The sequence below is a fragment of the Seriola aureovittata genome, chromosome 14, assembly GCF_021018895.1.
Source record: "Seriola aureovittata isolate HTS-2021-v1 ecotype China chromosome 14, ASM2101889v1, whole genome shotgun sequence".
Lineage (NCBI taxonomy): Eukaryota > Metazoa > Chordata > Actinopteri > Carangiformes > Carangidae > Seriola > Seriola aureovittata.
Genome location: NC_079377.1, coordinates 16,127,177 through 16,150,283, shown reverse-complemented (window position 1 = coordinate 16,150,283; position 23,107 = coordinate 16,127,177). Strand labels below are relative to the sequence as shown.

At 43.5% G+C, this 23,107-nt stretch overlaps 1 protein-coding gene across 6 annotated transcripts in view; it reads right to left on the bottom strand.

Moving 5' to 3' along the window:
- Window positions 1-1,517: 1,517 nt before the first annotated feature.
- The window catches only part of ebf3b (EBF transcription factor 3b), a 69,200-nt gene continuing 47,610 nt past the window's right edge, over window positions 1,518-23,107 (bottom strand). For 2 of the 6 annotated variants that reach the window (XM_056394620.1, XM_056394622.1), the window contains exons 9-16: window positions 22,833-22,966; window positions 22,563-22,689; window positions 11,665-11,753; window positions 6,552-6,617; window positions 6,145-6,316; window positions 5,527-5,712; window positions 4,933-5,100; window positions 1,518-3,575 (exon numbers count right to left, since the gene is read on the bottom strand). In XM_056394620.1, the coding sequence (XP_056250595.1) occupies window positions 3,544-3,575; window positions 4,933-5,100; window positions 5,527-5,712; window positions 6,145-6,316; window positions 6,552-6,617; window positions 11,665-11,753; window positions 22,563-22,689; window positions 22,833-22,966 (974 nt within the window). In that variant the 3' untranslated portion in view covers window positions 1,518-3,543. The remainder of the gene's footprint in view (window positions 3,576-4,932; window positions 5,101-5,526; window positions 5,713-6,144; window positions 6,317-6,551; window positions 6,618-11,664; window positions 11,754-22,562; window positions 22,690-22,832; window positions 22,967-23,107) is intronic. The other 4 variants (XM_056394624.1, XM_056394625.1, XM_056394623.1 and 1 more) reach the window with 3 other exon arrangements.

Sequence of the window (23,107 nt, the reverse complement as noted above, 5' to 3'; positions counted from 1 at the left end):
GTGGATATTACTCATGCTCAGGCTAGGAGATGTTCAATATTAACACTCAGGCTTATATTATTGAGAGGAGGTTTTTTGAAATATAACAATGCGCGAGCAGATGTTTGAAGCGTGGCCCTCGGCAACACAAGGCTAGTTAAGATCGATATTGCTTTCAATATTTCTTTCCTTTGACAGATAACCAGTACCCGAGGAAAGTCTTGATAAGAGTGGCAACATATGGATGTGGCGAGCCTCGCTCTCTTTTGATTGCGTGACCCCGTGACCTTTGCCTGTGTTTGAGAGGGAGGCAGCACATGGTATGGTGGGGGTCTGTCAGGCTCTGGTTATGGGGCATTATTGACCCAGGATTTATAAATATTTAATGCACACATTAAGATCATGGTGGAGGGTGGCCATTAGAGTTCTCCAATAAAGAGGCTCTCACGATGATTGAGTGGTGTGGCAGAGCTAGTGGCTGGTTGCTGGGTACAGTGAAACTTGCTGAGACAATATACTGTACCTCCAGCCTTCCTGCCAGGCTCCGGAGCTCGTAAAACTTGCAACAACTGAGCAAACTTGTCTTTATTTCTTTTCTTTTTTTTTTTTTTAATCTTACTTTTACCCTCAGAATTATTTTTCACAGTGTCTGTTTATGTTCTGTCGGTTGTTGTTTTTGTGATGACGGACAGTTTCCTTCGTTTCATTAATAGGGCAGTTAAGACTAAATAAACATACAGTTTGTGCAAGATTTTGCCATGGAATAACAGAGAGCGCAGCGAGCAAGGCGATAGATCCAAACCTGTGTATGTGTATCTGAAACAGATAATGCAATGTCAGGAAGCAGATGTGTGGCTATTGTTATCAGACACGTTGGATTATCGAGGGAATGATTTGGAGCGCAGGGCGATCGCAGCTGAAAATTAAATCGCTCTTTTGAGTGTATCTGTCCTTTGCGCTATCAGCAGCTCCTGGACTATCGGCCGTGCCGCGAGATCTGTGCATGCTGGTTGACATAATAAGCTGTGATATGCTGATTGCCACTCAGGCTGCCGTCGTTTAATTGTGCATTAAAGGCAGGGGTGGCTTCGGACAATGTTGCCTTGATGAGAAATTGACATTTTGTGACCTGCTCAGGATGCCAGATAAGATGCTCAGTTGTTTTTAAGGAGAACCACTATTCTTCCCTCAAACACTTCTATCCTTCTGTTTGACCCACTTGATGAGTATAGATTTCACAGTGGCCCCCCTTTCAGCGCTCAAACTATAAGAGGTTCAAAACGATACCAGCCCTTATAGACAAAGGATAACCTTGCTCTTTCAATGTATTGATTCTTTATTAACTAGGTGGCTTAATGCAATAAAATGAGGGATTTGAATGAGCCCCATTTGGGGTGCTTTGAATAAAAAGCTCGCACTGTTTATGAATGACTATAATGAACCTTTGAAGCACCACAGATGCAGGATACGCTGATACAAAGACCAGTAGGAATATGCAACAATGTCAGAGTGCTGTGCTGAAATAATATGAGTAAAGAGCTGTTTTCATCTTTTATGGATGTTACACTTTTCCACAGGTTTCAAACAATTATCTCTATGGCAAAGTCATGGCAAACACTACAACTTACAGACGAATCACAGGTTTGTCCTCAGAGGTTTCTACTGTCTTTTTTTCTTTGTCCTGATTGTCAGTTTGTCTGCCAGCCAAACTGTACTTAAAACTGAAGAAGTCCACAGTTGAGGAGCTATTGTGTTTTTACTGAAAATTTTAATAAAACATCACTTATTCATTTCTGTTTCCATTCCAAATGTTGACATTTTTAAATTTTCTTCCCTGTAAACACATGTAAGCTATGTGGCAGAGTCATAAGTGGTGAGTAAAAATGACTTCTATACATTCTACAAAACAGAAAAAAATACAACCACAGATGGAGTGTTTTTTTTATCTCCAAGGTTGTCCCTCATGCACATTAGTCTCTATTGGATCTTAACAACTATCATATGGGTCACAAACAATTTATTTGACAATACAACCAACAAAGTTTTCTCCAAAATGGTCTGTATAGATAATTTAAAATCAATATAAAAATAAACAATGAAGTTTGACTTCCCCTTTAAAAAATGGACAGAGAGTCTTGACGGAGTAACACAAATTTTTGAGGATACACATGAAATATATGCACATTGCATTTCATCAAATACAAAAAGAAAACAAATGAAGGCAACAGTTCTTGGCTGAATTATCTGTGCTGCATCACTATATTAAGGGCATGACGATTAATACATACATAATGAAAAGCAATATACAAAATTTCAGAGATAAATACATTATTTATAGTTGATATGTTACAAAATTTCCCTCAGTGAGCGCAAGTGTGTGTTTGAACAGAAATATGACAATGAACTACTATACTCCTACATTCTCAATGGATTTTAATTTTGTTTTTTTAAATGTTTTTTTGTTGATCTAAAAGAACATGAAAAAGACAGATGTATAAATATTTAGCACAAGTTTGGCAATATCACAATAGTCTACAATTTTTAACCACATATAAAACACATAAGGGAGTTGGAGCTAGAGGGGGGAGACTGCTCCTCATCAACAAGAAACAGACTTCACAGTAGCCTAGGAATGCATTAATATACAGTGCTAGCAAAAAAGTTGAAAAACATGGCAAAACACACTTGCTTAAAAGGAAGCTCTAGACATGGAAGTACATCATATTCATCAACAGAGCAGTGTTTTGTACACGTCAGTGTGCTTGTTGAATCGAAGAGGATTTTTTTTTTTACTTTTGAAGATGATTTCTAGCTACAATAAATTACAAAATTTAAGTTAAAATGCAGGAATGAAACATGATACATCCTTACCCACCCAGCCCCGCCCCTTTTACTCGTATTTGTTGTACTTTTATGATCAATTTTCTACATTATATATCTCATATATTTTCCAGTTGAAATTCAAACTGTCTTGGCCCCTGTGTATTTTTCTCACACATAAAAATACAAAAAAGTCACATTATAAAGACACACAACTGTTGTGAATCTATTAAAAGAGAGTTGAAACAGAAAAAACAATTTCTGAGGCAAACAAGTTCATTGGCAAATGTACTGTACATCAGTGTTTTTACTTTACAACCAGATGGTGAGTCCACAGAGTCCCTTCCAGTATTGAATGTGTGGTTGATTGGACATATCCGAGGCCGACGCACAACCCGACAGGTATACAAAATAAACCCTCCATCATCCCGTGTCCTCTTCAAGGGTGATAAAATGGAGAGAAAAAAAATAAACAAAAGAAAAAAAAAATCCCCACAGAAAAAAAATATTGTTCCTTGTGAAATCCTTTTTTTCTGTAGGTTGGTGAAAGTCATTTAAAAGAAAAAAAAATCATTTCTTTCTTTTTCTTTTTTTTTTCTTCATCTTTAAAAACAGAACAAGCGGTTGACTATACATTACACCAGCGTTTTGCGGTGTGCTGAGGGAGAGAGAGAGAGAGAGGGGGGTGGGGGGTCCTCTGAAGTGGTAGTGTGTAGACTGGTGCTTGAGATGATGAAAGTGCATTTACATTGGAGGGACAACCAGGCCGGACATGGCTGGAGAAAACGGAGACAGAGAGGAAAAAAAGATTAATTTATTGGGGCTAAAACAGGCATGGATATAAATATGAAAAATTATTAAAATGTTGTAATTTACTGTGTGTGCATGTATGCATGTGTATATGCATGTGCGTGTGTGTGTGTGTGTGTGTGTGTGTGTGTGTGTGTGTGTGTGTGTGTGTGTGTGTGTGTGTGTCCAGCCAGCCATCTGACGGTGCACAAGTGTGTGAATGTATGCCTTAATGTGCCTGTTTGCGTATGTGCCTGTGAGTGTTTGCCGTGTCCACCAGCCTGCTGCTGCACGTCCTCCTAACAGGGAGAGTTTGAAAACCTCCCTCCTGCTCTGACATTTCAGCCCCCAGCACGCCAGTCTTGCTATGTGTGATATTTCTCCTGGCGTTGGGGTAATGGCAAACAGTGGCCCAGACTCCCAGGAGACGCGGCCGTGGTGACGGCAGAGCAACAACACGGTCACTTCCCACAATGCCACAATGCTACAGTACTAGACACTCCTCAGACTCCCCTCAGATTCCTTCTATCACTTCCTCTCCTCCCCTCATCTCTTTATCCTCAACTCTCCCAACACTCTACATCGCATTAGTTCCTGCATTTCCACATTCCCCAAGTCGTGCCTCTGCGTCATTATCCAAGAGAGATTAGGCAAGATCAAAGGTAGCTTCCGTTATTTTACCAGGACCATCTGCTTAGGATATCATTAGCAACTGTACCTCACCCTGAGAGTTTATATATTCAGTATTTTCACACGTTTTAACAATTAGGCAACTAGTGAAGTGCTGGGATGATATATTATTATATTGCTCTGAGTATATTTGTAGAGTCATGGTTGAAATGCTTTTAAGTTTGCCAGCGCAGATGATGGCAAGGCATTGCTCATTAATTTCTGCACAACATGTATTAATAAGTATGAACGTGTAGCAAGATGAACTTTAATTTCCCACTTCATTAAGCCCAATGTTATTAATCTTGGGGCACACACTACGGCTAAGCTTGTTTTCAAAGCAATCATGTTGGTCATGACACATGCACAAAACCTAATAAACATAATTACTAAAACAATTCTGGGAAGGTCTTTTCCTGCGACATCAGAGGAGATCATTTGTATGAAAGGGCAACAAGGATGTATGTTTGCATGTATGTGCGCACAGATGTGAGACGGCGCTTGCAGTCCTATACTTGCGTTTCTGTGTGTGCGTAAAGAGATGCTCTGTGTGTGTTTGTGTGTGTGTGTGTGTGTGTGTGTGTGTGTGTGTGTGTGTGTGTGTGTTTGAGTGTGAACTGAAAGGTGTAAATTGGCCTGTCAAAATGCATATATTTGTAATGATTAATCCCTCACCAAACCGGACAGAGGCCTGAGCAGCGGTATCTGACCAGTAGTCCGTAGGGAAGGGATGAGGGGGTGAGGGGGGCTCACCTTGCAGTCCGTTGCCGTTGGCGCTGGTGCAGGAGGGGGGTGGGGAGGCCTGGGGTCGGACCACAGGGGCGAAGGCGCTCTTTTGTTTAACTGCAGAGACGATAGGGGAGGAAAAGAGAGGAGGGGAGGGTGAGAGTGAGAACGTGCTGTGAGTAGTGCTCGAGAGGGAAAGGGCAGTTAAGGTAAGGCTGGGATAGTATTTCTGCCAGGGGGGATACACGATCAGTACTCACAGGCCCCTACCATCAACATCTTGTCCGGTTGAACAAATACAGGTGGCATACGGCGAAATACACATAAAAATGAGTATTTCTCCTGTTCTGAGCTACATGTGTGTTCTCCGAAGTACTAAAGCTAAACAAGCCTCCGTGAATGAATAGTAATATATTATCACCATCAATAATGTTATAACCCTGTCAGAAGTGATTCATAGAAGTGAAAACGAATGTGGGAGCTGGAATTAAATCAACAGCAGCTTAGTGCTACTACAGCGTGTGATAGTGGCAAGCTACTCACTTCCATATGGGGAGTTGGCAGAGGATCCGTTGAGGAACCCAGGGGAGCTTGGCACTCCCAGGTTCATACCGGCATTGCCGTAGCCATTCATGCTGTTGCTGACGGTGTTGTAGCTCGACTGCTGCGGGGTGCTGCTGGAGATGTAGCCCCGGGGGGACACGCTGCTGGTGTTCCGGCTGTAGCCCACTGAATAACACAGGTGGAGGATGGAGAGGGGAAATTCATTCATTCCTTCCCTTCTGTACAGTGTTTACCAGGGAAATGTTCACTGATTACAGTAAATGATAATGGAAATTTGCTGCTGCAATCAAACATTTTTATATCAGCACATCCTGCAGATGCCAGTTTATTAAGAAAAGAATTTGGCTCTTAATTGGACCCTTTAGCTCCCTGTATTGTTAGCGAGGATGGGGGCAGAGATCCTGGCGTTCAAAAACAATTTTTTTTTTTTTTTTTTTCTTTTCATTTTAATGAATGAAAAAAACAAACAAACTGAAATTTAACTATTTCTCATGCTGCAAACTCCCCCCTTTGGAATTCCCTCAAGGACCCCGACGGCTCCCTGGACCCCACTTTTGAGAACCACTGAGTTATGGAGCTGTACCCTAAATCACATACCTTGGTCATTCCCTTGTGACTCAGACACATTGACTGCTAGCTGGCTGCTGAAGGAGTTGACTCCCATCATGCCGTGGGAGGCTGTGTTAGCGAGAGAGGGGATCTGGTTGTGGTTGCGGGGAACGCTGTACAGGGCCTCAGCGATGTCAGCTGCCCTCTTCAGAATGATCTCCTGAGAAGCAAAGAGAAGGCAGAGGTTTTGTTATTTATGTTTTTTTTTTTTTTTATAGCTTTGCTTTTGCTTTGATGCACGGTTCATGGCTATATGGTTAACTCACAACGCATGTAGCCTACATTGTTCCAGATATAGTGGTGAAAATACCCTTTGGTGATACTATACAAAATTTTCAATGGTTTCTTATTTAGCAGAGCTATAAGCACGCAGGAGCGGCTGCGCGGATACAGACCTGATTGTTGTGGGGCATTCCATACAGGGCTTCAACGAGATCAGCCGCCCTCTTCAGTAACACCTCCTGATGAGGAAAACAGGAAGAGTAAATGTTAAGAGCCGGGCAGATTATGTGCGAGTTGACCCCAGTTGCTTCTTACAGTAACAAACAATATCACAAACAACATTACACAGCAGGGTCGTGGAGATACTTAGAAATGTTTACATATTCAACCGCCTAAATAAACGCCACCCTGATTTAAGAGGCACGAGTGCTGCATTTATACAGCACTACCACTTTGCTCCTTCCAACCATGCAGAGCAGTGAATAATGTTCCCTATCTTAATTAAACTGGCATACTCCTTTAAAAACAACACCTCACCCCTGATTCTGGGCTTCACGTTTGCTCCGGAGTTCAGCGCCGAGTCCCCTCTCTTCAGAACAATAAAGTGAATTAGCTCTGGGTTAATCTAGTTCTGTTGTAATGACATTAAGGAATTTTTCAATTAACCTCTTTGACTGGCTGTTGCAAAGGACTTCACAAATGACTTCCCATCCAGCAAGAGCTGGGTGCTTGTGCCTTGGGGACACGGATGCTCAGGATGTGGTCTTATCCATGTCTGCATGCTTGCCCCCGCTTGACAATGCGGATTAGCTGTGTTGCTTTGGCTCTTAACACTGAAAATGAGTTGGCCCCGGATCCTGTTCCCCCCACTCTGTTTTGGGCTTTCAGCTAGGTGGGGTTTGGCCCGTTTGTGTGTCTTTATCTGCTCTTTGAATTCAGCACTTACAATTAAATCCCTCTCAAGCAACCAGACTGCTCTCTTTGTTTTCTATAATACAGAAGGCAATATGCTCTATGAAAACCCTCTCCTCCTTTTAGAGTGCATTTAATCTGACAAAGGCAAGTTGCAGACATGGCTGTTGCGTGTGTTTTTAAAATGCTCGCTTGTTGTCACCTGCTGTAGAGCAGAGATTTGTCGACTGTGCTGTTAGAACCCTGGTTAAAAGCAATGCAAATCTGTCACCAGAAACATCTCAGATGGTGCTTGTTTTCTTCCCACATTCGCTATGTTTTCTTTTGCGGGCCTCGGTAATTTGTCTGAAGTGTTCCATCACTTGGCAATAGCAGTGTGGGATTAAGACGGCAGCTGCCGTAAATGAATGTAAACACAGCCTTCGCGCCTTCAAACAGCGGCCTCCAAGACTTGGCCTGCATTTCCAAGGCACAGCGTATGTAGTGTGCTCGGAGTGTGTGTATGGGCCCTTTCATCCTGAGGAGCATATCTACCACAGTCCTTGATTTATCAAGATGAATCACTGTAGAAGCCACTTCCAGCGTATGCCATGCTCTCTTATAGAAACATATCGCTTAATCCACCCCACGTTACCGGATGGGTGGCTCTTAGAATGGGCATTTACCTCTGAAATTGGTGTGTATGCTCAACGTTGCATGCATCTAGTTTGCATACAAATAAAGAATTATGGTTGTCGTGAGGCAGGTAGACTAAATGAGAGGACCAGCTGTCTTGATGTGTTCTCATCAGGCAGAACAGATTTCTCTCTCTCTTGCTGAGTGAGATAAAGTGGTTTTCTTTCTTTTTGTCTGCAGTTAATAATTACCAATAATCTATTCTATCATATTTCAAGATCTCCTACATGGCTCTCAATTTTAAACAACAATTAAAGCAATTAAGACTGTCGCGTTCGCAAGCCATGTTTCATTCTCTTTAAAACGTCCTCTCCTCCTTGTCCATATGGTACTTTGCAGCAGTGACATAAGGACAGCTTGGAAAAAAGAGAGAAAACGATATTGCCTCTCATCCTTAATCTGTCGTTTACCGCGTGGTGTCTTAACTAACCAAGCTCGCTCGCAAGGCTATGCTTAAGTGGCAACCTAGTCATATCCGAGGATGATGAGAAGTGCTGCACCCAATCAAGGAAGAAGTTTGTTTTCTTCTGACGAGACGCTTTCATGCGTATCAGCTCACGCTGTGAATACGATTAACACGGAATAGTGTTCTGAGGGCATTTCCATGTAAATCTCAATACTACTCCAGCATAAGTGTAATTGGCTTTCTTGTCATGGAGACATATCAGAACACACCATGTTAAATTGAAACAATTAAAGGCCTCAAATGATTTCTGTTGTTCTGTGACAAATGCGTGACAGATTTCTGCTATTGTTTGCCTTGCTTTGCATAAAGGTCTCGTGTTCAACAACTGCTTAAATGGGGCTGCTCAGATGACAGATCACCTAAGATTTAGAAGCTGTTTTACATTATTGCAGAGCAAAGAAAAAAAAAAAAAAAGAAAGAGAAAAAAATTTGAGAAAGCCATAACAAATGATGTGTTATAAAAAATATCTAACAATAAGACGACGTGGTCTAAAACAGCCGGAATGTGATTCTTCAAGCACTAGATTAACATGGATGTTGTATTTATATTATCACAGTTAATAAAAGAGGGCCTAGGTTATGTAGCTTGGAGTGCTAATGCCATTATAAAACTGTAAGGCAATTACTCTGTTAGCTCTAGCCTGAGGTAATGAATGCATTTAGAAGCATAGGGCCATTAGATGAAGGTACTTCAAAGAGCACAGGAAGAGAGATTCATTTAAATACATGGGTAATTGCTTGACATGAACACATTTGTAATATTTTCTCCTTGTGGATTACACAAAGAATTGGAAAAGAATGGGCTTATGCTCATTTTGGGAGGAAAGAAAAGAATCCAAAGCAATCAGCTTAATAATAAAACAATATTGAGTTTCCACTTTTAATTTCATAATGAATCTAATTTGTTACAGAAGAGAGAAATTGAGTGTGATATAATGTGATATCCAGTCTATTTGTCCATTACTGCCAGAGGGCACAAAATGGTATTATAAATTGTCTTTTTTATATTATGAATAGAAAATTGTTTTATAACAAGATCTTAAAAAGGAGGGTGAATTCCAAAGTCTCTCTTCACTTAACGCGATGCCCGCAAACCAATCTCCTTTCTCATCACTTGACTGCTCACACTTATTACTTTCATATTCACCCTGGACTTTGCATTGAATTTTTATATCTCCACTCCTCCCACAGGGTCAGACTGTCATCTACGATGTTGTCTTAGAATTACGAGGTAAACTTCAATCAGAGGCAGCTTCCCCCCTTTTTTTCTCTGTGTAGCAACAATATTAGCGTGCATCCCTTGCTATCCATGAGCACTCCCATATTGGCTTTCTGTCTCCTTACAATTACCACGTGTCTTACTGGTCCCAGGGAGAAGGCTGGTGGAAATCAATAGCGCAGTAATATTATCAACTGGAGGGTGAAGTCATGGGAAGGGGGGGTGGGGTGGGGGGGTAGAGGCGGTGAGTGGGCTTGGTGTCGATTTGCCTTTCCGCTAATGCACACCGCGCGTCCTCCAGCTTTATCTTCTTTTTATAGAGTCTCCCTACCTCACCTGCACCCTGTAATGGCTGTTCTCTATATGCCGTTTCTGTTCTCATTCCAAATGTACATGCCAGCCACAGCACGCCGCGGGCTGTTTTATTGGGAATGTGCTTTTGACCCCGAGAGCTGACCCTCAGATGGCAAGCTTAACAATGACGAATCACTTGGTGGGATCATTTACATGCCCCCTGAACCCCATATTTGGGTCCATTAGAGAGCAAATCAAATATTTATGTTGTTTATTGGAAGTGCAGGGTTTCATCTCACTCTGTGATTGTTTCATGCAAAGGCTGGGAGACCGTGCTATATTAAGTATACGCACACCCAGGAAACTAATCTTGGGTTCAGTGTCAAAACCTGTCTCACAGCCAACGACGCTTTGTATCCAAGGAACGAAGTAAGGTTTCTCTGTAATAACGCTGTGTTTAACATTGTTGCTCTCTTTGTTCAAAAGATGTGGACTTTGCAAAGACACTGTGACTTTATAACATAGAAACAGTGAGCGCCTAGATTGACCGGTGACGCTGGAGGAGACAGAGAGAGCCATGTGGATATTAAAGGTAAGTGTACTTTACCTTTTAGTCTACGTTTACAGTTGAAATTAGAGTAACATTTCATGTCTGGGTGTTGTTTCCTGTCTCCACAGGGACCGAGTCTAATTGAAACACTTCATATACTGAACCAGGGACTAGCTGTGATGTTCCATTTCTTCACATTGCCTTGGTCAAACGTCTATAGCTACCACACAGTCTGTTCTTTATTAAATTGTCCGTTGGACGTTAATGATATTGCTGTGTTGCATGCTGGGATTTAATAGATAAGGTCTTTAAAGGTTTTACAGTATTATTAAAACTCTGAGGTGGCCACCACTTCACCGCATGCCGAGGGGTTCTGAATGTACTAATCAGTCATATTATTACACTTGACACATCTGGAACGTCAGTCACAAAAATGGTTACTGGCAGGGTAGCAATTAGTGAAAACACACAGATAGATTTTATCAATAGGAAATGGAAAGAGTAAGAGAATCAAAGGGAATGAAAAGAATAAAAGAATCAAAGAGTTTCTGCAGGGGAGGAAAAAAAAAAACCTGTGCACCTTAGTTTTCATGCTCAAGTCTTTCAATATGGCAGCCTATTTGTGTGCCACACCACTGTGTCTAAAACTGATGAGGCTTTCAACTCCTTCACCCAGGTTCAAAAGAAAACAATAAGAAAGCCAAAGCATAATAACATGCAGTCTTTGTCTATTAGCTGCAGTAAGACTAGGGGGTTTACGGCACAGGGTTCTGTAAACAAAAGATTAAACCAAATCGAGCTGCAGAAAATGAAAGGAAAACATGAGTGGGGTAATGAGGGTGCAGACGTCGTTTCTGACCAGATTACCATCTCCACAGACTACTGGAGAGGAAAACGCCTGATTGAGCTATTTTACCACACAGAGAGTTTACGCCTCTCTCCACACACAAAACCAATACCATTACCACGCTGGTTAGTGGGTAAGCCACATATGTGAAGCAAAGCTGTTACGGTTTGGGGTCACAGTGCTCTGCTTTGATGGTAATGTTGTTTTGTTTATTTGTCACATTCAAAGTATTAAGGCCCTATAACCCAGACAGCTCTGTCTCTTTTGCTGTTTGCTGTATTTAAAAAAAAAAAAAATTTATGCTGCAGGGACACCGTACTGACCTTTGGTAACCTCTCAGGATCGCCGGGGTGTCTGGGGATGACCTTCTGCAGCCTCTGGAAACCATAGTCGATGGTTGGCTCATTCAGGGCTGAAAGAGAGAAAAGGAAGGTTGAAAATGAGAACCATTTCAGGACTAATTTTGCCAGAGAGAGGAAAAAAACAAATTGAGAAATCTGTTAGAGTTTACAGTACAAAAGTCATTTCAGAATGCCTAATTTCAAAGAAACCTCAGGGGTGAGGGGATGTTTTATGAATCATCAGCGGCTCCGGGGGGGGGGGGGGGGGGGCAAGTGAAGGAAAATGACAAGGGTTCCTCCGACACTTGTGTCACCAAGTGTTATTCCATTAACAGCCATGATGCCCTACATCAGTCTGAGAATCCTTCCGAGGAGACCCTCCCCCTTTTTATCTGCTTGAGAATATTGACTACAGCAAACTACATAGCGGGGGTCTTTTAATCTAACAGAGCTTTAATAATCTGTGAAAGGCTGTCCACACATTGATCTAGTGTAGGTTGCTGTCATTTCACCCTTCTGCACCAACTGTACTGCAACACTGGGCCCATGAAATACGGCAGCAGATCCCATGCAGCCATTAATCTCTCCCACCCCTCAAATAGTAATCTGGGGCATGAGGCATATTGGGCGATGAATCAGAGGCACAAAGTAAATGAATCATAACCCAGACTTTGGTGAGAGCAGGGCGTTTTATGTCTGACAGTCCTAATGGGTAATTGAAGGCTTCCTTACAGCTCCGCCTGATTCTAAACAATCATGTGTACACTCATAGGCAGGACAAGGCGAGGGAGGGAGGGCAGAGGAGAGAAGGAGGGGAGGAGGGGAGGAGGGGAGGAAAGGAGGAGAGCAGTGTAAAAGGGGGAAGGAACGACTTAATAGAGAACATCACTTCTCAATGTAGATATCATTTTCAGGAGAGTAACTCCGCCGAGCAAGGCGCTTCATAAATCAATGGCTTTCTATGGAGACTAATAAGAGCTGCCTGCCTCTATTCATTGTTCAGCCTGTAATTTGGCCCATCACTCATTACTCAGCATGTAATTTCAGCATTAACACCGCACAGCTCGCTGAACCTGCTGAACACCAGAGAATGTGAAAGCAAGCGATCGCCCCCCCATACACACACACACACACACACACACACACACACAGACGCAGGCAGGCAGGGCCACTGAAGCACAATCCAGGCAGTCACGGCAGGAAACTGAACATTTATGTTTCTTACTCTTTCTTTTGTTCCCTCTCATATATGTACACATGCAAGCATGCTTACACACAACCTACACGCAAACACACACACAACACACACACACATCCTCTATCTACTCATGCATACATACAGCAGTCATGTACTCACACACATGCGCCACTTCTGCCAAAACCTGAATACAGTAATTGCCAGCTCGACCGTGATCAAACGGAGCAATTATGTGTTCAAGCATGGACAATGCAGGGTGCTAATCGATAGCAAGGATCTAGCTTGCAAATACAGTGGTATTCAGCCTCTGCTGCCCGGGCACACCTGAATAAACCCACACGCCACGACAACATACACTGCTGGAAATCTGATTTGACATGTCATCATGCGTCCTGAAACGACAAGGGTCTGCTTTGGAATGTCGGGGAACGCCATCTTCTCCTTAATAAAGGATTGATCTGCGGTATTGATCGTACATGACAAGGCTGTAGCGAGGAATTTGCCCCCTTTCTTTTGTTATTTCCACCCCCTTTCTTATCTATGCACTCTGGCGGTCTCATACATGTGTACATGTGTACACACAGGAGCATGCATATTGGCGTGTGTGTTGTGTGTGTGTGTGTGTGTGTGTGTGTGTGTTGTGTGTGTGTGTGTGACTGCACGTGCCCGGCTGAGAGAGTGTATGTGCATGTCAGCCCTGCCAGACCCCGCTGCTCAGTGTGATGTAAATTGTGTATGTGTAAAAAGCACTCCATAATCAGGCCATCCATCATCAGAGGCTGTCAGTGGGCTCTCTCAGGGTGATACATCACGCTCTCCTGTCCTCTGCCTCAGCTGGGGCCTACACAACCCGCCAGGCATGCTGGGAACACAGCCGGAGAGACGTACAGTACAGGACAAGACCTAGGTTGGGCGAGGTGTTCTGTTTGATGTTCCTTTCCAATGATAATGACGCCTTACTGTAAAAGCAGACCTAAGATTATGAATGTGATTTGGAGGGTATCCTGTAGTCTGAAAGAACAGTTTTTTTAAAAAGTTTATGTACAGTATTAAATGCTTTCATACGGGGAATCAAGTATGGAATCAAAACTGTTATTTACACTTGTCTCAGCCCGGGTTTAAAACATGGCTCAGTGTTCTGCAGTTGCAGTTAAGCGTCAGGCATGATCTCCACATGTCGACATGTCGCCGTCTCATCTATCATGGAGATGATCTTTGTAACAACCCCAGCGTAATGAAATTGGTGACACAGACCGCCATCTGCTATTGATTTCATGCAAATGCTTTTGACAGCTGATGGAGACTTGCATTAGCGCTAAACGGTGCTGTCAGTTGATGAGTTGACAGTTTTGTAGTCATAGCATGTACACTGGTGCAGACAGACACAGACAATGTCAATAATCCTGTAAGAGCTGCTGATGATATATACTGAGCACTTATATTCAATCTGGACAATAAATGTGTTATGTGTGTATTCATCGCGTTGCTCCGCACATTTTTTCTTCCCAGGAAAGATTTTCTTTCATCTGCTGAGCTTTTACAAGAATCATCGGGACTGCTCCTCTTACTTTTTCTCACACCACACACATTGACGGCGACCTTTTCCTCCCCTTTTACTCCCACCTCCTCACCCCGTGTCTTTTTTAATCCTTGGCACATCATTATGTTCCAACTTCACACTCTGTCGTAAACTTTACTCTCCTCTAAAGATATAATGGGCAAATCTAGCTCTGCGATGCCCTCGCATGACTCCATGCATGCCAAAATCAGTTTGGCCCTCCTCGTCCTTCCAACACAATATGGTGAAGGAACGGGGGGGCTGAGGGTGTGGAAGTGCATACCCCCACCCCCCCACCCCGCATTACCCCTCCTGTAAGGGTTCTCAGTCGCTGCAAGGAAACATGAAACCCTCCACACACATCCCATAAATCCTGCACTGGGTGGGGAGTCTAGCCGAGGGGAGGAGGGAAGGTGGGGGAAACTGGGAGGAGGTACGATGGGGGTGGGAGGGTGGGGTGGGGGGTCGCTGGCACGTTCCAGTCACGCCCGCTTCCCGGCCCGCGGCCAATCAATACCACTTTCCTGTTTTAGAGGCGGGTAATTATGAGGTGGAGAGATTGTGTGACCTCTCACCCCTGCTGCATTACTCGCCTGATATTAAGATAAATTGCCTGATTTTGGGTAAACATATGCTGCAATTCAAACTGTCAGCACTGGTTTGCTCAGGGATAATTTGTATTGATCTCCTGGCTTCTTCCCCATTTTGCTTACTGACCTCATGGATAATTAGAGAAAAAGAGACACAGGGAGGTAAGGCAGGGCTTGCATTTGAATACTTTGCAGGAGAGATGAAGAGCACATGGGAGGGGGGGCGGGGGGCAGAGGGAACATTATGGACTAATAGAATTTTCATTTTCTCTCATCTTCTGCTCAGATTTAGACAGGTTGCATGTTTTGTTCAATTACATGGCTTATATCTTTTTCCCTGCTTGTGTTACATTTACAGAGAGATATAATTGTTCATAGATTTGTTTCCATGGTTTAATTTCAGAGATGATTAGAATTTAACAAAAGCAATGAGACAGCAAAAGTGACAGCAAATACGTTTGAAATTTAACAGCAAAAGAATTATTTCCACGTATGAGTAAAAATCAACACGATAAGATGACTAAAAGATTCTGCGTCTTTTTCATCCACGTATGGAAGAATTCTTTTTTATGAATATTTCAGTAATTTTTCTCACTCAGGAGGGCCAACGATCGTGTTTCAGAATATGAAGAGATGGAATGCATGACTCGGTGTGCAGCTGTGACCATATCATTTCCAATTTTGAATATCACGCATGCGCACAAGCATTCATGGCAGGGCTTCAGTGGAATTCCTCTGGCTGGAATGTGCACTTCCCCAATCTTATTTTGATCTGACGCCTTAATCTGCCTGTCCTTTCATGCCACTAACACATTTTCTCTGAGAGCCCCTCTAGCCGCCTCAGTCTAGCCACTTTACTTAAAATGTAGAGTGGATGGCGTGTACATGGCATCTGAGTGTGGTCTGCTGCTCCTTCTCCATGTTCTCTAGAAATAGGACATGAGTAACCGCTCTACAGGAACAGTGTAACATGGCCGACGTTGGCAGCCAGAAGTGCTTACATGGCAATACACCACTGTGTGCCCTCGGTCTATATGGAAGGGGATTGAACACATGTATTGACTTACAGTATCGGGGTATAAACATAGGGAAATGTTTGAGCAAAGCAGTAAATTTAAGGGAAATTGTTCCTTGTTAAGTCTATGAGCCTGAATGGAAGCTTGCACAGAGTACTAGCATTCCTGCCAGCCATTACAGCTTATTACGATAACTCTATCTTTCCAGGAGATAAAAACCTAGCCTTGTTGCCATTTGCCAGCTATTACTTTCGCTAATTATACTTAACTGCTTCGAGCTTATCTCCACTCCTCCTACACCATTGAGCAGTTATTTTTTTTCTTTCCCCTTAACACAAATTAGAGGTGGAGTGGGAGTTGGAAAGGGGGAGACAGATAAACAGCACAGGCAGAAGTTCATTCAAGTGTTATTGCATTTGTGACTTATCAAACAGTCTAACTGAAGCCTTCTAGGCACCTGCAGTCTGTTAGATGGATGCAGTTCAGAACAGCATCAGCACACATAATGACCTCGTCTGGCTGATGCTCAGTGTAGTCTACAGTAGAGACACAGAAAGAGTGAATATCTTCTCAGTGTTACTGTAAGGAGTTAAAAATGAATACTGTGCATACAGAGGTAGGATACTCGGAAGTCATGCTGCTGCACAGTATAGAAATATTCCAGTGTTGAGAGAATGGAAAACACACATGCAGACGTAGGGACCATCTTAAAAAAAAAAAAAAACGAAAAAACAAACCAAACCAAATTGGAATTTCCACAGCAAACCCACGCAAAGCAAACCTCATCTGTTTTAACACTGACCATATCATCTCCATCCACTGCAGCCAGTTATCACTGAGTGATTCCATCTCCAGCAGTCTCAAGATGAACAGGAAATTAAAATTTCAAAGATCTGCAGTTAAGATAAATCAATGGAGACAGATCAATGATCATTGAAATTTCATGAACTTTGAGCCAATACAGATGAAAAAACCTAGACAGTTACAGTCTCCAGCAGATATTGCTCCTGCAACAGATAAAATGTAATTAACACGGTTAAAAGGGAGCAATGTTACAGATTGCAGATCCATAATTTCAGACTCCCTTCATATCGGTTGTATTATTAGAAAGGGCCAAAGACACCTGTTCAATCCTGTTAGATGACATCTAAAGTATGTGTGCCACTTCTCGAAGGACGTCGGCGGACTTTCACACATTACCAGCCAACAGAAATCAAATGGGTTCCCTTCACAGCTGATTGCAAGCGCAAATTAATATTGTAAAATGAAGATCAATACATGGACGGGGCGCAGATCGATGACGGCTAAATTACGGCCGCGTTTTCCCCCTCATTCAAGATGAGTTGTGTTTTCCTCTCAAAGTCAATACCGTGCTGCCTCCCTCATTCATTTCTCAATAAACTTGCCGATGAATTTCAATCAAAATGCGGCAGTGTGTGTGTGTGTGTGTATGTGGGGGGGGTGGAATTCTTTTCAAGCCCGTTGGGTGTGGATCATACTGAAAATGGGGCAAGAAGAGGAGGAAGAGAAAAGAGGAGGAGGGGAAAGATCCTCGTCTATCAAGAGTCCCCCCCCCCCTTCCCTGCCTCCTCTGTCTATCTTTCCTGTGGCAGAGGACTGATGCTGTGACTTAGTGAGGACAATCCATTTTAAGAGCCATTACAAAACAGACCTCTAACAATACTGTGGGACAAAAAGTGGCTCCAATTAAAATTAAATCAATGAATACCATCCTTACTGGGAGGAAAAACACACGCCCATACTTTCATTTTTCTCTTGAAAGATACCCACAATGCATTTCACAGAGAGATGTAGTGGGAGAAAATACATGCCCAACTGCAAGTACTTATTTCAATCAATTTCCTGGAGCTGGATTTCACAGGTCACTTGCTGATAACACGCTGTGGAATAATGCCACAGTGTGCTTCTCAAAGCCTACCTGACAAGCTGCCTGACAGTGGGGGAGTGCGAGCACGTGTCACGTCAGCCCTCTAATTGGACACAAGGACCTTCCTCCGTGGAACCTTGTCGCGCTCCACACAAGCTCACAAGGCCTTCAAACCAGGCCCATCTAACTTGGCAACGAGTGTCTGCCTCACTCCTGTGGAGCTAGTGCTAAATACCAGAGTTGTAATGAGACAGGCAGGTATGGGGATATGGCTAGTGGATAACATGCTTTGACACATGCTAAAACTGTTGTGCCAACTGGTTACAACCCACTTGACTGTGGCGATGACATTTATAAATGCCTATGTCGTCCCTTTTCATTGTAGCACTTCATACTGCAGGGTGAATTTAAAAAAAAAAAAACTGCAGATATATTAAAATTATCTCAAATCTGAAACGCTGCTTGTAGTAGATTTAGGGATTTTAACTATACAATGATTATATACAGTTTTTTAGCATGTCCTCCTCTGATCTGTTTACATACCTCCTTGAATGCCTTTGATTATAGCATATCTTTGCTGTAGGCCACACCCCATCACTGACCAGCAACCAGTGGAGTACCACACCCAACGCTGCAGGACAGGAAATGAAAAGGAAGCTCTCCATCTGATCAGCGTCTGAGTCTGGGACTTCAAAGTGACGGCAGGGCGGAGAGGAGACGTAAGGATAGCCCGACTCACAGGCTGAATAGTGCCCTATCTGATATGCTCCGATAAAGAGTGTTTGTTTATTTAATTTTTTTTTCTTTTTTTTCTTTTTTTTTTGGGGGGGGGTCCAAAACTACATAACATTTTGTTCCTCTTTCTAAGAGTGGAACAGGAAGTGAGTTTAATTTTGGATTGGAGCACTGGATATCACTATTTATATCTCTGGCTTGCTGAACAAGAAGGCTGCCGGTTTAGTTTTGGTGGAGTTAATTGTTCATGCACGTAAAGACAGAAATTGTGATTTTTTTCTTTTACATTCATAAATTGCAGTTGAAGCTTAATTAAAAAGAGATCTGACTCCTGCACTATCAACATCTTCCTTTTCCATCCCTTGCAGGACTGACATTTCTTGATCTCCACCAGTATTGAGTGAAGCACACATGACCCCTTTGTCCTTATGTTGATGAATGACTGCCTCATACCCATTTTGTCAGATTTTGGTGCAGTGGAGTCGATAGCGTCACCTTGACGAGGAAACTTTGTGATCCATCAGCCCTCAAGGCTGTCTGGCCTCAACTAAGACCTGGCAAGAGCAGCTCACTGTATGGGGCATCTGCTCCATCCAAAATCCTTCACCCAGTGTGCTGCGATCTTGTGAGGTCGAAGGAATGGCTCTTATTACTGCCGCTTTACGGTGAGGAAGAAAAAAAAAAGAAAAAACACTTGACTTGTACTAATAGCTGAGAAGCCATGCTGGTCACCAAAGGTCTGAAGACGAAGCACCCTGTCAGTGCCCAGCTTGGGAAATTAGCAAATAATGTTCCCTTCCCCCTGACAAATGTGTGACAGCTCGCCTTCGCCAATCATTCTCTCCTAACGTTATGATGCATGTCCTGGATCCCCACTGGAGGATACAGGCGAAGTTTACTGACCCTCAATTTACCCATGACAAATGGGGTCCCGGTAAATGTGCGTTTTCTGGGGCGCGGAAGGGGTTCATTTTAAGCAATCCTGGTTATGTGGATGTCACTGATTAGGATAAATAGTGGCTGAGTGTGTTAGGACTGCTTGCAGAACCATATTACCAAGGGCCTGCATCGTTGCCCCTGGAGGGGAGCTCGCATGGAAACTTGGCCAAGATAGAAAACCAAAAGCTCTGATGCAATTAGGAGCTTAAATTGGATAAATTGTACGGTCAAAGTTTTTATTTATGATTTACTCTTTCATACAGTACTGTAAGTATGCAGTAAAAAGGTTAAGATGCTGCAAATGAGGCTGAAAATGGAGACTTTTCCTTTAAAAAATATCTGATCAAACCAGCATGTACTGTTTGCAGCGCTTAATAAAGTGTAAAGTATAATAAAGTATTGACTCAGGTACAGCCAGGACTTTCTCCTTTTGATTTTCTACAACCTTGCTGACAGTTGGTTCTACTAGTCCTGTCCGGACCAATGGATAACCAATACATGGATTAGACAGAGGACAAGCAAGCAACCGCCAAGGGACAACACTTTGTTAGAAGGTAAAAGGTATAGACTGTAAAATAGCAAAAATAGCTAACATGTCATTGCTTTAAAAATGTGGCAATTAAAGTACAGATATAAGCTCCTTGAAGCAGTCAGTAAACTACAGCCTACTAAACTTTTATATAGTATGTCTGTTTGTCTCATTAGTGTTTTAAACATTCAATAGTCAATGCCAACAGGATTATTTGACATACACTACAGGGTGCTCTCTTTCTGAGAATGGATTGTGAGTTTTGGAGCCGTTCCAGGGTACTAACCCGAGTGAGGACGTGTCCCTCTGCTGTTCGAATTGACTGCAGTCTCCTCTGTGTTGACTCTTGGTAATTTGTGATAATTTCTTAAATTGAGCGAGTTAAATCTCCACAATTAGGGTGGTGGTGCAAGAAGAGTCAACATGAAAAAAAAAATGACTAAAAAGGCACTCCTCTCAAGCCGTGCTCTGAAGTCACGCTTGAAGCCATATGCTTTGATAACTAGACCTTTGATATGCACATGTTGCTCTCCAATATGACACCGGAACACTCTGTGCCTTTCAGACAGCACTGTTTCACTACATGCCCTTCTCAGCCCATGTAATTTGCTATTGTAACCCTGGGTCATTTCAAATCTATTTGCTTGTGTAGTGTCATTTGTTCAAGTGCTGTATCACAGAAAGAAACGCTACGGTTTTGAAATGAGCTGTTTCACCCTTAAATACATGATCCACTCTCCTGCACTCAACGCATCAACCCATTCACACTTTAATGTCTGAGAGAAGTAGCTAACATCCTTTCACCTGGCAATTACTGTACATATGGAATCAGTGATACCTCATTCTGGCGTTATGCATCCCGCTCTCTTTAACGGTTTCATTCTCTCAAGCGTCAACCCTTGTACAATCAGGGTGAGCCACACAGGGAATAGCAGAGCAGTGGAGAGGAGCTGGACCTGTCTATTGGTGACTTTCTCTTTTAATTCACCGCACTAATCAATTGTACCACCATTGCCTCAAGGGGTAATTGTATCTTTATACTAACTGGAAGTGAGTAGGAACCCAGGGAAGACAGAGAGGAAGAATGGGGAGGGGGATCAACAAAGATAGAAAGAAGGGGGACACGTTTCCCCAGTAAAACCTGATGGTAATCATCCCAATCCGCTTAGCCTCTGTGACTAATGGGGTCTGTTCTTAAGGGACCTGGCACTTTCACCAGGGTGCTATAGAAGCCATTAATGTCTTAACTTATACACCTTCTCAGGGCTGTGCAGTAACACATGTACACACGGACACACACACACTTTCTCGCTGCTCGCTTGCTCACACAAACAGACACACATACACTCACGCAGCCACACTACACTCCTGTTCCATTATCCCGGTGCCTTGTTGGCCTCTGCTCCGCTCCTGCTAGGGAGGTTAAATGCAGGAGAGCTGGGCCAGACTGCACGGTTGGAGGAGAAGGGGACGGATGGCTGGGGGTTGAAGTGGTGGAGGTTTGGGGAGCAAGAGAAGGAGGGGGGGGGGGGACTTGATGAGAAACAGCTGCCCCAGGATGGAGGGGTCTGGACGGGGGTTTTGGAGGGGTGGGTGCGTATGTGTGTGTGTGTGTGTGTGTGTGTGTGTGGGGGGGGGGGGGGGGGGGGGGGGAGACCAGCCCTCACTTTGCAATTCTGCTCTGCTCAAGGCCAGGGCTGTGCTGGAGGCCTGGGGGTGCTGGGGGAAGTGAGAGTGGCTTTGACGCGCCCCTGTTTCATTCTGCCCATCAGAGTTGGAACAGACAGAGGCTTCCAGGTCAGACAGGTTCTGACCCCCGCAACCTCTGTCTCCTCACCAATGATGACAGATAAGACCACCACTTCCTTCTGTTAGCCAAGATAATCAGATCCCTTACTTATAGTGTGACACACACACCCTTTCTCTCCAACATACACATCCGTGTCGTCTCTCTGTGCACACTTTCTCTCCCATGCATGAATTCACAGAATAACTTCAGGCACACTCACGCACTTAACCTAGATATTGCTTCTCTAACCTGATTCATAAAAAAACATGAAATCACATTTTGCCTTATGAAATCAGCAAATTAGCAGAAAGCATTATCAGTCTCACAACAGGGTAGATTAAGCAAACTGGCAGAATGAGTCATCCTGACAGCTTGAGTTTAACAGGGCTTGGCAGCGCCCTTGTATGATGGCAGGTCAGAGGGGGATCGAGTTGCACTTGTAGGAGCCCCTCCACGAAAACACCTTTTCGCTAGCGGGGCAGATCTCACACATTTAACATTCAGCGAGCAGGGCCCTGGTTAGTCCATTAATAGCGCCTGGACATGGAGCAGAGGGCTCCATCCAGACAGAGGTAGGAGAGGGAGCAGAGGCACAGGAGAGGCCTGTAGGAAGAGAGGGAGAGAGGGGTTCGACTCACCAGTATAGACAAATCTCCCAGGGGCGCCTTTGCAGAACTGCTTGGACTTGTAGGACAGCGTGACTTCCACAACACCGGGGATGTGCCGAGGTGGAGTCTGGACGCGGATGGCGTGGGGAGTTATCAGCTGAGGAAGTGAAAAGAAACAATGAGCCCTCTGCAATAATGAACCACAGAGTATGTGCTGTTATCAGTGTTGGCTAGAAAGTTTTTGACAGCTTTTTGAATTTGTAATATTCGGACTGAATTTCAGTAGCAAAGACATCATACCTCACTCCATACGAGCATGGTGCCGAACACGACTTGTAGGCCATCAAAGAAGTTGTCCCCTATGATGATGACAGTGGCTCCTCCAGTGGTCCATCCCTCACTGGGGCTGATAGCCTTGATGCACGGGGTGGCTGCTTATCCAAGACAAAGAGAAGAGCAAATTCAGCACCTAGACTTCAGCAGTGGGGGCCCATGTCTCTTTCCACACAGACACATTACTGCATCACCTCTACGTTCAGCCCTCCATGTCTCTCTCACAAAGACATATCATGGAA